The sequence below is a fragment of the Bos taurus genome, chromosome 3, assembly GCF_002263795.3.
Source record: "Bos taurus isolate L1 Dominette 01449 registration number 42190680 breed Hereford chromosome 3, ARS-UCD2.0, whole genome shotgun sequence".
NCBI lineage: Eukaryota > Metazoa > Chordata > Mammalia > Artiodactyla > Bovidae > Bos > Bos taurus.
The window spans coordinates 15,850,652-15,866,975 of NC_037330.1; the positions used below are offsets into that span (position 1 = coordinate 15,850,652).

General features: G+C 47.1%; 1 protein-coding gene across 6 annotated transcripts in view; it reads left to right on the forward strand.

Annotated features, from left to right (window-relative positions):
• Positions 1-16,324, forward strand: part of KCNN3 (potassium calcium-activated channel subfamily N member 3) — a 176,617-nt gene that overhangs the window by 125,560 nt on the left and 34,733 nt on the right. For all 6 annotated transcript variants that reach the window (XM_002685991.7, XM_005203798.5, XM_005203799.5 and 3 more), the window contains one exon: positions 15,847-15,988. In XM_002685991.7, the coding sequence (XP_002686037.1) occupies positions 15,847-15,988 (142 nt within the window). The remainder of the gene's footprint in view (positions 1-15,846; positions 15,989-16,324) is intronic.

Below are 16,324 nucleotides of genomic sequence, written 5' to 3' on the forward strand. Positions count from 1 at the left end.
GACACGACTAAGCAACTGAGCACACACACAGACACACAGAGAGGCCTGGGGGTGGCAGCTGAAACCTCCGCTGGAAGAGCAGAGGGCAGAGGTCTCCGGGCCCTGGGAGGACACGCACATGTGGTCTTATTCTGGTGCAGTCCTCCCCACTTCATCCCAGGAGTCTGACTCTGGGGGGGCTTCCCAGAGCAGGGACTCCGAGCTGTTTTATCTCCTGATATTGGTATCTGACCACCCAGTAGGTACAGGATATAAGCTTGCTGGATAAGCAAAACCAAGCTGAGGCGAAGAAAGACTGGTGGCCCCACAGAGACTGTCAGCTCATTGGAGGCAGGAGCCCCTCCCTTTGTGGGGAGGCTCTCCTCACAGGAGAGGGTGAGGAAGAGATTGAGCCAGGGAGAGGAGCAGAGAGGGGAGAGACAGAGGGATGTGAGGGGGCTGTTTCAAAGGAGGGAGGGGAGAAAGCGGGTGAGAGAGAAGACAGACAAATAGGCAATGGAGAGGAAGACAGAGAAGGGGGAAGAAGGGAAACAAGGGCCCAGGCAGCCGGTGGCGGTGTGGCCAGTGGAGCCAGCCTGTTCATGCTGCTCTGCTCGACAAGGCCCAGCGCTGGTGCTTGGAGAGAGCACCTTTTACTCGCCCTGCCTCTCCCTCCATGTCCTCCCATCTCCTCACCTGGCACATCCCCTCCCTCCCTGCACTCCAGCCTCACCCCTGCTCATCCTGGGGGCTCTGTGTAAAGGTTGCGACCTCAGAGGGTGTCCCCGCTTAGCGCTGCATGCTGCCTGTCAGCATGTGTCAGGCAGCGTTCTCTAGCTTTTGTGTTGCTGGGTGTCAGCCTCCTTCACTGGACTGTAAGTGCCCTGAAGTCGGTGCCAAGGCACGTAGTAAGGGCTCACCGACAGTTGTTGACCGAATGAAGTCTCCTGGTGAGCCCCAGTGCCTGCCAGATGCTGCTCAGGCTCTTATATTTGTTATCTCACCTAACCATCAGCATGATCCCATGGGAGATGTTTTACATTTTGTTTTATGGAAGGAAAGCCCAAGGCGTGGAGAGACGAGCTCCTTACCCAGGTCATACAGAGAACAGATGGCAGGGCTGGGGTCTGAACGCTCATCCCGTCTCCTCCACGCCACCTCCAAAGAGCGTGGAAGACACGCTTCCCATGGGAACAGTGCTTCTTCCAAGCATATTGTTTTTCTCCATTTTCATGCATTTTATTAAACATTTCCAAATCAGGAAACATGGAAATATTTTTTAATAAGAAGAAAGAAAACATTGCAAATAGAGAAACTGACTCAGAAGGCTTTGCCAGATGAACCATCTGGTTTTTAATTTAATAACCATTCAAAGAGGTTGACAGTACTCCCCTTTGCGAAGAAAATGGACTGTGGAAGGAATGGCAGCTGGCCTCCCTCAAGTGCTGCAACCATTTGCAAAGTAGGGAAGTCGAACAAAACTTCTCAGCCAAACACGGGGAGGGAGAGACCCCAGGGAAGACAAACACACCCCAAGAAAAGCTGAGCTGATGTTCTTGTTCAGACTTCCCCGTAGAGAGGCTGCACCCAGATGTATGACACCAGCCAGATGTCCCGAGTCTCCCAATTTGGCGAAAGTCTCTGAAGAAAGCTACCAGAGAGACATGCAGGCCACCACCTCTGAGAGAGAAAGCCATGCCCGCTATGTTCACAGAAAAACCACGAGCCGCTTCTGTTTGGTGACACTCCGCAACTTGTTTGTTGGAGTTGTCTGTTTTGGTGGTGATGGTTTTCTTCCCTTTTAAAAGTAACCAGAGGCTTTGCACCCATGCTGGGAGTTCTTGGGGCTGGAAATAAAAGACTGGATTTAGATTTGCCTTGGAAAGATTCAGGGCTGTCGCCTTGAATTACCTGGTGGAGGGAAACATCCTTACTTCCCTAAATTCAAAGCCAACTCTTTAAAAAATAGGGCATCGACTACAGAAATGAGACAGATGAGCGAGTGACTTCACAGATGCTTGTGTCGTCAGACACGTGGTCCAGGAGGCTGATGATTAGCCCTGGGCCTCCAGGGCCATTTATTTCATATTATAAGATGTTTAGAAGGGAAATTGTTTTTAAGAAAAGAAAAAACTTTTTTTTTTTTTTGGTTTGGTCTTGATGTGAATTCACCTGTAGCTAGAATAATGGAGTAACCCTAAAGTCACCATAATAAGCCATTTACTGAGCAGCTGACTTTGAATTTCAGTGACACTCTTTCATGTACCTCAAGCATTTCTCAAATCCTCCTAAACAAAGGCTCATAAGATACTTAAAAATGGCAGTTTTCTCCCCAAGGTTGGAATCAAATGCCCTTGCATGCTGAGGGCACTTGGTAATTAGGGCTTGATTATATTGGCAACCAACATAAAGGCGGAGATAGGGATGGGAGTAAAACCCAGGACTCCATGAAAATGTCTTCTGTTAGGTAGAACTTCTCAAGCCCCCTGATCCAAGCTGGTACTTACTCGCCAGTCCCCTGGCAAACTGTCCTGCTGGTAGGGACTAAGCAGGGGCTCCAGTGAGCTAGGACAGGCTGGCATCCACAGACACTGTCGCCACGCCCCTCCCCATGCCCTGCTCACTGCAGCCACCCTTTCTCGAATCAGAAAACAGATAGGTTTCTGGCCCAGCTTATTTACTCACTTGCTGTGAGACGTTAGGGAGGTTGCCTAGTCTCCTGATCTTCTCATTGTTTTATTATAAAATTGGAGTAACAGCTCCTACCCCACTGACCTTATCCTGCTGGCTTGTAATTAAAACAACATAGGATCACTAATTCATTCATTCAGCAAATATTTCTTTGTCTACTTTGTAGTAGACAAAGTAGAAAAAGTCTTTTTCTTCATGAAGCTTGTATTCTTTTTTTTCTTTAAAATAAATAAATAAATAAATAAATATATATATATATATATATTTTTTTTTTTATCTGGATGTGCCAGGTCTTAGTTGCAGCATGTGGAATCTAGTTCCCTTACCAGGGATCGAACCCTGGCCTCCTGCATTGGGAACACAGCATCTTGGCAACTGGACCATAAGGGATATCCCTGAAGCTGTTATTCTAACAGGTATCGACAGTCAATTCACACAAAAATAAGCCAAATGTATATTATGTCGGGGGTGATATTCACATGGAGAAAAGTGGCGCAGGAGAGGAAGGTGGGGTGTGGTGGGGTTAGGGCAGCAGTATTTGTAATAGATTAGGCAGGGAGCACCTTCCTGAGAAGTTGACTTTGAGCAAAAGCCTGCAATTAATTGAGGTGAGAGCCTTCCAGATACAAGGAATGGCAGGGATCCAAACTCTGAGATGGAGTGAAGCTGGGCTACAGAAGGAGCTGTACAGACAGCAGACGGCAGGAACAGTGGGTGAGGGGCAGCTCCTAGGACATGGGGTCAGAGAGGTCCCAGTGCCGTAGGGGAGGGTTCTTGAGACACATGCCGACTTTGGCTTTGGTCTGAGGGACACAGGTGACATGGTCTGTCATACTGTCTTGCAAGCACCATTCTAGTTGCTGTTAGTGGGCGGGGAGTGGGGGTTGTATAGGCAGAAGCAGGGACATCAGTTAGGTGACTGCTGCAGTGGTCCAGGTGGGGAGGTAGGCCTGCACCAGATGGTGGCAGCAACGGTGGGGGCCTGGCCGTATTCTGGACGTGACTGAAGATGAGGCAGACAGGATTTGATAGTGATAAGGGATTGACACACACATCACCAGGCAGAAGGGCTGTGGTCAGCCCACAGCAGGGGGTCAAGGATGAGTGAAAGGAGAACCTGGGAGCAATGAATGACTGTTTTCCTATGGGGCTGCGTCTGCTGCCTCTTCTCCCTCCATGTCCCCTTGGGGCTGCCCTTGTCGCGGGGACAAAACTCCAGGTGGGGATGCTCCAGGTGGGAGGCTCTCCAAGAAGCAGTCACATACCTTTATGTGTATCATATGTTCCAGTGGACAAAGCCCTTCTACATTCACTCCTCGCCACAATCTTGTGAGATAGTCAGGGCAGACATTATTACACCCTGATTCCCTAAAGAAGAAACAGATTCTGAGACAGTAATTTGTTCAAGGTCACAAAGCCATTAGGGCATGAAAGGTAGCCCTTCAGCTCCAGATGCTACATTCTTTCAGCTATGGAAAGGCCAGACTTATCACACAAGAGGGCACAATAGTAGCCAACATTTTTAGTGCAGCTATGTGCCAGGCACTATTCTAATGGTTTAGAAATATCAGCTCATTTAACCCTAAAGGTAGCTCTGTGCCAGTTGCTACAAGTATTGTTATTGTTGTTCAGTTGCTAAGTCATGTCTGACTCTTTGCCACCCCATGAATTACAGCAGGCCAGGCTTTCTATCCATCAGTATCTCCCTGAGTTTGCTCAAACTCATGTCCATTGAGTCAGTGATGCCATCCAACCATCTCATCCTCTGTCACCCCCTTCCCCTCTTGCCCTCAGTCTTTCCCAGCATCAGGGTCTTTTCCACTGAATCAGCTCTTTGCATCAGGTGACCAAAGTATTGGAGCTTCAGCTTCAGCATCAGTCCCTCCAATGAATATTCAGGGTTGATTTCCTTTAGGATGGACTGGTTAGATCTCCTTCCTGTCCAAGGGACTCTCAAGAGTCCTCTCCAATGCCACAGTCTGAAAGCGTCAATTCTTCTATGCTCAGCCTCCCAGATAGCTCAGTTGTTAAAGATTCCACCTGCAATGCAGGAGACCCCAGTTTGATCCCTGGGTTGGGAAAATCCACTGGAGAAGGGAAAGGCTACCCACTCCAGTATTCTTGGGCTTCCCTTGTGGGTCAGCTGGTAAAGAATCCACCTGCAATGCGGGAGACCTGGGTTTGATCCCTGAGTTGGGAAGATCCCCTGGAGAAGGGAAAGGCTACCCACTCCAGTATTCTGGCCTGGAGAATTTCATGGACTGTATAGACCATGGGGTCGCAAAGAGTCGGATACGACTGAGCGACTTTTCACTTTCACTTTCAGCCTTCTTTATGGTCCAACTATCACATCCATACATGACTGCTGGAAACACCATAGCTTTGACTATATGGACCTTTGTTGGCAAAGTGATGTCTCTGTATTTTAATACACTGTCTAGGTTTGTCATAGCTATGCTTCCAGGAAGCACGTGTCTTTTATCCCCTTTTATAGATAAGGAAAGTGAGGACAAGGTCATGCAGATACTACAGAGTAAAACCCAGACTCAAACATAGGTAATTCACCACGACACCTAACAATGGTCCACACCAGTCGTCTCCTACCAGAGATAGTGTGTGGGCAGCAAATGGAGGGTGCAGAAGCTGAGTGGTGTGGGGTTAGAGACAGAGGGCCCACATTGACTTGGATGGGTTTTGAGCTGCTTCTTTAAAGGTCACTTAGAAGGGATCAGTGAAGACATGGCAGGCAATACAGAAGCAGGAAAGGTATGAGGCGAGCTTGGAGCCCAGCAACATTGAAGAGGAGGCCAGAAGAAGCAGCCAAGAAGGATGGTCAGAACAGGAGGAAAGCAGAACAAGTCACTGAAGATGCCAAGAGGACTGTTCTGAGGAGGGAAGTGCCAACAGGCTCCAAGGCCGCCAAAGGGTTGAGTCAGGTACATGTTGGGTTTTCACTGGAGAACTGAATAAGCACAGGGGCTTGGGGCTAGGGCCTAACTGTACAAAGGTGGGGAATACTAGAAGATGAAGACAAAGAATCTTGTCTTCAAGATTTGATTTGATTCCTGAAAATTTTCCAACAAGCAAACCAGATCCAGGATAAATGACTAGAGCCATCAAATCACTAAGATCCATGTGAAAAGAGCGAGGTCACAGCTACTGTCAAAAAGCTGAGTTCTTATGAATAGTGAGAACCAACCCAAGACCAGGGAACTTGGCAGCCACTTTCACAAAAGATTTTCTGCCAGAGAGAACAGCTGAAGTCACTTTAACATGCGTCACTGAATTACTAAAGCAACTTAACTTTCACAAGGGGACAGGAAAAGCAAGAAGCAGGCCATATTCATTCCACAAGTATTTACTAAGCACCTTTTATGTGTTAGGCTCTGAGAAGGTACCTAGAAAAGGCTACAAAGAGCTAACTCCAGGGTTGGACAAAAAGGCCAATGGAACAGAGTAGAGAACCCAGAAATAGCTTCACTTTCACATATAATCTATATGACAGAGGTAGCATTCTCAGTGGAGAAAGGATGAACTGCTCATTAAGTGGATTTGGGATAGTCGGACATGACTGAAGCAACTTAGCAGCAGCAGCAGCAGCATATAAAAAAATGAAGTTGTATCCCTATCTCACACCATACATAAAATCAATTCTAGCTGAACTGAAGACAAATATGAAAAGCAACATTTAGAAAAATTTAAAAGAAAGTCTTAAAACTGCAGATAGGAAAGGATTTCTTTAACAAATTATACAAGTCACCAATTATAAATTTTGTTTTGTTTTGTTTTGTTTTTGTTTTTTTTTACCAATTATAAATTAAAATGATAAATTCAGCTACAGTAAAATTTAAAACGTCTGTTCATCAAAAATACTATAAAGAAAAATAATACTATAAAGAAAGTAAAAAGACCTGGCATAAACTGGGAGAACATATTTACAACATATAAACTGACAAAGTTTTTATCTAAAATATATAAAGAACTCTTATAATGAATTAGAAAAAAAGACAAAAATAAACCAATAGAAAAATGAAAAAAAGTCATGACTAGTACTTTACAGAAGAGGAAATATGAGTGACCAATAAACATATAAATCGACACTCAGATTTCATCAGGAAAATGTAAAGTAAAAGCATGATGCAATACCAATTTGCCCATTAGTTTGGCAACAATTAAAGTCAGATGACAGTGTGTTGGTAAAGACATGGAGTTACAGGAACATGTGTCCATTACTGGTAGAAACCTAATTTTTACTGTGTTTTGGAAAAGAACATGACATTTTCAAATGACATTAAATATGTACAAACCAGTAAATCCACTCTTAAGTAAGTGTCCCAGAGAAACTCTTAAACAACCAGGAGCCGTGATTAAGAATGTTTGTAGCGGTATTGCCCATTAGAGGCAAACCCTGGAAACCACCCACGTGGCCATCGATAGGTGAATGGATAAGGGATGGTGTAGTAATATGATGGAACGCAGTACAGTAAGGAGAATACATTATGGTCACAAATATCAACATATATGTTGAATGGCAAAAAGCAATTCAGAGAAAAGTTCATTGTATTAGTTATCTGCATGCATGAAATTGCTTCAGTCATGTCTGACTCTTTGCGACTCTGTGAATGGTTGCCTGCCAGGCTCCTCTGTCCGTGAGATTCTCTAGGCAAGAATACTGGAGTGGGTTGCCATGCCCTCCTCCAGGGGATTTTCCCGACCCCGGGATTGAACCTGCATCTCTTACGTCTCCTGCATGGGCAGGTGCGTTCTTTATCATTAGTGCCACCTGGAAGCCCCATTTGTTATCTACCGCTGTGTAACAAGTTGTCCTGTAACTTACCAGCTTAACACAGCAAACATTTTCACCCTCATAGTCGCTCCGTGTCAGGAATTCAGGGACTTCTTAAATGGGTACCTCCGGCTCAAGGTCTCTCATGAGATTATGGTAGCCTGTCGTCTCACCTCAAGGCTTGACTTAAGGGGTTTCTGTTTCCAAGCTCACTCATGTGGTTGTGGGTAGGCTGAGGTCCCCCACCACATGTGTGGCTTCTCCCAGGGGAGAGTATTCAAAAGAGATCAAAGTAGAGATCTCTGAGACAGAAGCCACAGTCTTCTCATAAGCAAACCTTGGACATGACAGCCGTATTCTGCCATGTTCTATTCCTTAGAAACAAGTTGCTAGGTCCAGCCCACACTTAAAAGGAGGGGATTACAAAAATGTGTGAATACCCCAGGAGAAGGAATGCTGCTGCAGCTACTGCAGTCGTGTCCGACTCTGTGAGACCCCATAGACGACAGCCCTTTAGGCTCCTCTGTCCCTGGGATTCTCCAGGCAAGAACACTGGAGTTACTGGGGGTCATTTTAGAGGTTGCCTATCCCACTCTTACAGTATGATTTCATTTTATGAAATTCAGAGATAAGCGAAACTAAATTATATATTGTTTAGGTAGGTATACATACCTAAGTAAAAGCAGTGAGGAGTTTGGGATTAACATATACACACTTCTATATATAAAATAGATAACAAGCAAGGATCTACTGTATAGCACAGGGAACTATACTAAATATTTTATAATAACCTATAAGGGAAAAGTAACTGAAAAAGAACATACATAATATGAATATATATGTATATGACTGAATCAGTTTGCTGTACACCTGAAATGAACACAACATTGTAAATCTATACTTCAATTAAATTAAAAAAATTTAAAGGAAAACCACTGTAAAGAAAAGCAAGAACATGGTAAACGTGAAATTCAGGATGTCGGTGATCTCTGGGGAGATTTGGGAGGCTGAAGGTGGTCAGAACGCGCAAGCAGGGGCAATAGGACAGTGAGTTCCAGGGTGCTTATTTTATTGTCAGGCTTCATAACAATTTTACGTTATGTATATTTATGTTGTTTTTTCCTTAGGTTTAGTTTCATTTTGATATTATGGAAGTTACAGCTGCATACACTTAGACTCAGTTGTTCTGTGGTATTTGCTATCCACCACCCGTTTTTCCCATTTATGCTTCTCCAGGAGTAGCTACATTTACCTCCTTTTGCTAACTAATTGTAAAATTTACCTCCACGTTTCTTCATGACATGCTCATATTGCTGTTTTTCGGTGCTGCAGTTTCAGCATCATCTGTCCCCTTCCTTATCTTATCCTAAGATAAGGATTTAGCTCCCTTTCCTTCCCTCCAACTCTTCCTGTCACTCCAGTGCTCTTGCCTGGAAAATCCCATGGACGGAGGAGCCTGGTGGGCTGCAGTCCATGGGGTCGCAAAGAGTGAGACACGACTAAGTGACTTCACTTTCACTTTTCACTTTCATGCATTGGAGAAGGAAATGGCAACCCACTCCAGTGTTCTTGCCTGGAGAATCCCAGGGATGGGGGAGCCTGGTGGGCTGCCATCTATGGGGTCGCACGGAGTCGGACATGACTGAAGCGTCTTAGCAGCAGCAGCAGCAACTCTTCCTGTATCCCACCCCCATTCCCCTTTCATCATTATATCACTATCTTGGTTAGATCAGTAATCAGTGTTTACATTACTCAGCCAACGCTAATTTGACTCTATTCAGAGCTAAGCCTTGTAGTAAAGGACAACTTTTCCTTTCCTGCAGAACTTTTTTGTTTTTCCTGGTTAATTATCATGTTTGCTCATTTGCTTAGTTTGCTGTGTATTTATCACTAATTTTACTTGAGACTCTGGTGGTTGTTTACATTTCTTCTCAGTGTGTTCGGGCCCTGCAGGTTTTCTATCAATTACGTCTTCTTGGAGAAATACCTCCCAGAGTCATCTGAGCTGCTCCTGTCTGGACAGGTTGTTCTCCATGCCTGCGTGACCGTCACGCAGGGCCTCCAGGTACCGTCGCCCTGGGCCTGTCTCCTCTGCGGATCCCCACTTTTCTCCACCTCAGGGCTTCCTCCTGGGTTTACTCCTTTGTTTGGGTGATGCTTGCCCTCCTGTAGCTTCAGAAGAAAGGGGGCTGAGGACGCACGTCTTTGAAAGCCTTGGCTGGTTTGGAGATCATTTTCCTTCAGAATTTTGAAACCTTTATTCCATGGCCTTCTGGCTTCCAGTGTTTCTGTGAAAAAGTCCAAAGTCACTCTGACATCTGATTCTTTGTTTGACCTCTCTTTCTCTGGAAGCACCATAGCATCTTTCCTCTTCCCACTGGTGTTCTGAAATTTCACATAATGTGTCTTGCTGTGAGTCTATTTCCATCCACTATGCTGGGAACAGTGGGCCCTTGATCTAGAAACGTGTGTCCTTCAGCTCTGGGAAATCTTTTAATGATATCTTCAATGATTACTTCTTGCCCTCTTTTCCTTCTTTCACCTCCTCCTTTTTTTTTTTGCCAGTTCTCTGTTTCTGAAACAGTGTTTGAATTGGTAGACTAATTCACTAATTTTCTCCTATTTTCCTCTCTTTCTCTTTTTCTGCCTTTTGGGAGACTCCCTCTATTTATCTTCCAGCCCTGTGGGAGGACTTTCTTGGTATATGCCATCCTTGTCTCATGGTTCAATATCTCATTTATCTCTCTTAAGATATTAATTACAGAATTTGTTTTAAGAGTTCTTCTCTGTTAATTGTCTGTGATCCAGAGTCCTTTTTCTTTGTTTGTTTAATTGACTGATTTGGTCTGTGTGTTTAATATTTGAGACTTTCCTCAGATGTCTGGGGATTCCTGGTTGTCCACTTATTTTTAAAAGCAGGAAACTAAAACTGAGAGTTGTAGAGGGATAAGCTGTGCTGTGCTTAGACACTCAGTCATGTCTGACTCTTTGCAACCCCATGGACCATAGCCCACCAGGCTCCTCTGTCCATGGGATTCTCCAGGCAAGAATACTAGAGTGGGTTCCCATGCCCTTCTCCAGGGGCTCTTCCCAACCCAGGAATCAAAACCAGATCTCCCGCATTGCAGGCAGATTCTTTACCATCTGAGCCACTGGGGAAGCCCAAGAATACTGGAGTGGGTAGCCTATCCCTCCTCCAGGGGACCTTCCCAACCCAGGAATCGAACTGAGGTCTTCTGCATTGCAGGTGGGTTCTTCACCAGCTGAGGGAAGCCCAGACGGATATGAGGAGGAAGCAAAAATAGCATCTACCATTTTTACCCAGTCATACAATCTTCCATACCTATCATTTATTTCAAAAATATTAAAAGCAAAAAAAACCATAGTCCACACTCTAATGATAAATTAATAACTATACTAACCCTAAAAACATGCCCACAGCTTTTCCTCTTTAGCTCTTAAGGAAAAACTTGGGATTTCTTTTCTCAAAAAAATTCTGTATCGCAAAAAATATGAGATTAGTACGTGAATTTGTGGCAAGTGTAAACCACTCTAAAATTGTGAGTAGATTTGGAAACAATTTCTCCCTCCTCTCCACTCCCACAGTCCTGAATCAGCCACCCGGCTCTCTCACTCATCACTTCCTGCTTGGTGAGTTGCCTGTGTGTTTTATCTCCATGACAATGCTCCAAGCCACGGGAAAGTAGGGTGCATGTCCGGTTCATCCCGTATCTTCTATAGCCCCTGTCAGGAGGGAGATCTTCAAAGTTGGACAAACAATGAATGAATAACATCCTCAAGATCCCCTTTTCCTCTTCTCAGCACGCATAATTAACACCAGAGGATTTTAAATGGTGAATGAAAAAGAAACCCACAAGATCATAAGGAGAATTTAGAGAAAAATAAAGCAGGAAATCACACCTCAACTTTAAGAAGAGAGACAGATGACTGGTTGCTGTTATTTAATCCACTCTGAGGTCTAATCTCTTTACCTCGGAGTCCACCCACATATGAGTAGGATGGGCCAAGGTCCTGAGGGCAGCCGAGCAGTTTGGGAACACAAGTTTAAGCAAGGAAAGAAGGACTTTGGAAACCTACATGCACAGCCAATAAGTCAATCAGCCAATTAAATCCACAAAGGACAGGCTGCAAATTAAGTCCAAACCCCATGGTTTGGCATTCAGGTTTCTCCATTGCCTCTCCCTGGACACCTGCAAACTCCCTGTCTGGGGCCTGCCTTCTTTAATCAGCCTTGCATGTAGCTGCTAGAATCATTCTCAGATACCAAGTGTCCCATATCCCTTCTTTGTCCTGGAAATGACAGATTTCTCTCATCCCTGCATCAGATAGTTCTCCAGCCCAAATACCAAGACATCTTCATCCTTCCCTTCATCTTCGTCCTTCCCTTCATCTTCGTCCTTCCCTTCATCTTTGTCCTTTCCTTCATCTACTTCTCTCCCTTACTGGGACCCTCCACCCACTGCACTTGTAAATTTCTGCCACCGTATTTTTCTGTACATTTTTTCCTCAGACTGGTAACACTTACCACTCTCAGCAATAACAGTAATTGCTGACATTTAGTGTGCACTTACTCTGGGCTGGGCACTGTGCTAATATTGCTGGTGGATTATTTTCCTTAATCCTCCTATCAGCAGATAAAGAAACTAGGTCACAGAGAGGTTAAGTCATTTGCCCACAGCCATTGAGCTACTTAAGGTAGAGCTGGGGCTTGAAGCCAGGCGAGCTAAGCTCAAGATCACAGGTTCACCTCCTGTCTAGGCACTGCCTTGAAGTCACCGTCCTCAGATCTGACCCCTTCCAGGAAACGTCTGATGAACTGAAGACCCTGACTTTGCAACATGTGTTTACGCGTTGCTGGCTTGTGGCATGGAGCCATCTTTAAGTCTTCACCCTTCTGTGCCCCTACATTCAGTCTGTCACTGAGTCTTGCCACTTCAGTCTCCGAAGTGCATCCCTGGATGGAAGGAGTCCCCACCAACACCTCAGCACAGGCCCTGAGAGGCGGGGTTGTTGCAGGAAGGCAGACCCCTTCCAGGGCCTGAAACTGGGCTCTTGTCTAACACTCGGAAATGAATTATCCGAGACACATGTGCTGACAAAGCAAGAGATTTTATTGGGAAAGGGCACCCGGGTGGAGAGCAGTAGGGTAAGGGAACCCAGGAGAACTGCTCTGCCGCGTGGCTCGCAGTCTCGGGTTTTATGGTGATGGGATTAGTTTCCAGGTGGTCTTTGGCCAATCATTCTAATTCAGAGTCTTTCCTGGTGGTGCACGCATCGCTCAGCCAAGATGGATGCTAGCGAGAGGGATTCTGGGAAGTGGACGGACACGCGATGTTTCCTTTAGACCTTTCTCGAACTCTTCCGGTTGGTGGTGGCTTATTGGTTCCATATTCCTTATCAGGATCTCCTGTCATAAAACAACTCACGCAAATGGTTACTGTGGTGCCTGGCCAGGGTGGGCGGTTTCAATCAGTGTGCTTCCCCTAACAGGGTCCCCACTGTTCTTCCCAGCCAAAGAGCAGCAGGCTGTGAGTGGAGGGGACTACATCAGCCCGAGGGCCTGGCAGAGCCCCAGGGCTCTGGGGAATGGGAAGGGAAGAGTGGCTGCCTGTCCAAGGCCACGTCAGACCTGGGATGGGGCTGGAGCACCAGGGCAGGCCACACTCCATCTTGGGGATCAGATTTGGACATCATCAGCCTATGCTACTCCAGGATAGCCAGGTGAGCAGACACAGGCCCAGCCCTGGGGAGATGAGGGCAACTGGGCAGAGTAGGCAGCCAGGGTGCCCTTAGGGTAGCAACAGAGTGTTACTGGGGAGCCAGCAGAGCAGGTAGGGGAGGGGAGGGAAAGCATCTTCTCAGCTGAGCTTTGGGAGGGGATGTCTGCTCTTCAGGCGCCCCCTGGAGTTCCGGGCATGCTCCCATGTGCACAGCTATGAAAGGCTAAAATCACCCTCCTCTGACTGCTGGCGGAGCCTCAAGTTGCAGCTGAATAGCCCCCTAATGATGTGCTTACTGGGGTCTGCTCAGGCCAGGCTCAGATGTGCGGTGAAGGCTGCCTCTTGCACCTCCATCCTGGCTTTGCCATTTGCTCCCCACCTGGCTACCCCACCCCAGGGCTGCATTTTTTAAACCTCCCGTTCACCACCCAACAGACCACTCATCCCAGTGGGCCATGTCATCTTGTCATTTGGCTGCTCAAGGACCTGGAATCATTTCCAAGGCCTCTAAGACCAAATCCAAGCCTCTTACCCTGGAATTCAAGGCCTTCCCAAATCAGACCCTTTGTCTCCACGGCTCCCTCATCACCTGCTCCTGGAGCCCAGGTGTCCTCATGTTGCTAAATCTTCCTTACCATTCCCCCATGCACACAGCAGTCGTCTCCACCTCTCTGGTGCTGAGGGAAGAGTGAAAAGAGCATGGGCTTTACTTTGGTTACGTCCTGTGTGTTTTGGGGCAAGTCGCTCAATGTCTCTGTGCTTCCAGTTGCTTACCTGTAAAAATACATTACAAGATGTTGTGAGAATTAAAGTGTTTGTATACAAAGTACTAGCCACAGGGTAGGTTGTACTGTGTGGCTCCAACTAATATAGTGCGAGTCAATAAATATACTAAGCAGCTTCAACCAAGTCTTTGCAACCTCATGGCCTGTAGCCTGCCAGGTCCCTCTGTCCACAGAATTTTCTAGGCAAGGATACTGGAATGGGTTGCCATGCCTTCCTCCAGAGGATCTTCCCGACCCTGGGACTGAACGTGCATCTCCGGCTTCTCCTGCATTGGGAGGCGGGTTCTTTACCACTAGCACCACCTGGGAAGCCCCATGAGTTAATAAATGAAATCCATATTACTGTGCCCTTGGCTTTCACCACTCACACGCCCTCCACCTCCTTTCTCACCGTCAGGCTTCTCCCGGCTTTTAGGCTCCTCTCCAGATGCATCTGTATCTGCAGCCTTTCCAGCACACCTGACTTGGGGTGGGGGTAAGGGAAAGAAGAACAACATTGGCCAGTTGCCCACTGGGCGCCAGGCCGTGTGGGGGACGTGGAGAGCGCTGACAGTAGCAGCGAATACTTTCTGAGGGTGTCCTGTACTCAGCCCTGTCCCAAGCATGCATGTAAGCCTTGTTGGTAACTCAGTTCTATGGATTAAGGCTCCTAAATGACTTTCTGCTCTATCCAACCAGGGTGGTTTGGTCCCCCTGGCCGTAAATCATTTTTCCCATCCAGTGGCCTCCAAGAGGCTGATGGTAAGAGTTTATCCAGGAGTGATGTCCGTGTCGTTCAGGCTTATCCTGTGAGAGAACATTTTGAGAAAAACACCCACCTTCATTCATCTGCCCTGCCACCCCAGGTGCCGCCAGGCCCACCTGCTGTACTCACGCTGGGCCCTAGCTTTTCACAAAGCTATTTCCTCTGCCCAGAACACCCTTCCCCTGGTCCGCCTGGAAAACTCCAGCCTCTGACCAACCCTCCTACATTGGGGTCAAGATCATTGTCTTTTCCCTCCTGCCCTCCAGGTGCCTTGTCCTTACTCTTCCTCAAATGTCTACATGCTTAAAATGGGCCCTTCCCCTGGGCTGAGAAGCCTAAGGGCAGAGCTGGTATCCTGTTCATCCTTCTATTTCAGTATTTGACACAGAGCCTGGCACACAGCAAGCCTTGGTGTTTGGGGATGAAGGGAGGGACGTGAGGGATGGGGTAGAATGAGTATCGGGCAGAGGGAATGGTGGGGATATGTTTCCAGCTAGTTTCTCCCAGGGCAGGACAGCCACGAGCCTCCGTCCAGCTCAGAAGAGGAGGCCATGCCCCCACGAAGACTCTGGAAACTTCCCTGGAAACAGGTTCAAAAGAACCCCAGCTGCCGCAGCCTCCCTCCAGACACCAGGGAGGTGCCAGTCTTTGGGCTCCATCAACCTTCTTACGGGAAATTGCTAAATGTGTTTGGTGATTTTTTTTGACATTTTCCCTGTTCAGGAGCTTGTGATTTCAGATTAATCACATCCACATACATTTAGACTGTCAGCTTGAAAGGGAAAAATCTAAATTTTATTACTGCATGATTTCATCCAAAGCCATTTTACCAAAAAGGACGTCTGCAATATGGCAATATGGTGCAAATCATGACAAAACATTTTACCGCCGGGACCAAGCTTTTGGGGAGGCGGGGGGGTTGGGGGGGATGGACAGAGAGCTGCAGGCAGGACCTGGGTGGGCAGAGCCTCAACAGCTTCCGTCTCCTGGAGAGCTCTGTGTGCCACTATCGCTGCTCTCTCTGCCTCAGCAAATTGTCCTTCTTTGTCCAGGTATGCCCAGAACCCGGAATGGCAGCTGCACTGACTAACTCCTGTCTTCCCCCCCCTCCCCCGGCAGGTACCATGACCAGCAGGACGTAACTAGTAACTTTCTGGGTGCCATGTGGCTCATCTCTATCACATTCCTTTCCATTGGTTATGGGGACATGGTGCCCCACACGTACTGTGGGAAAGGTGTCTGTCTTCTCACGGGCATCATGGTGAGTATCTGCCGCCGCCCATTACCCTTCCCCACCCGTAGGATGCCGCTAGGAGCGATCCCTTTACAGCAGGTTCGGGGGGCCTTCCTTGTCTGGGCGCGGGGCCAGCTGCTAGTTAACGGGCCAGTGTGTGTGTCTGTGTACGTAAAAAGACAGATGTGACGTCTGTACAGCTTCTCGCTTTTTCATTTCCTTGTCTGAGATAGGAAGAGGTCCTGGTTCCCGAACAGTTCACGGTCTCCTCACAGACCCCTAGGAATGGGCTGATCGAAGCTGGCCATGGGTCTTACCCTCCACTCCCATCAGGGCCTGCAGTTAATTGTCCTCTTTCCTGTG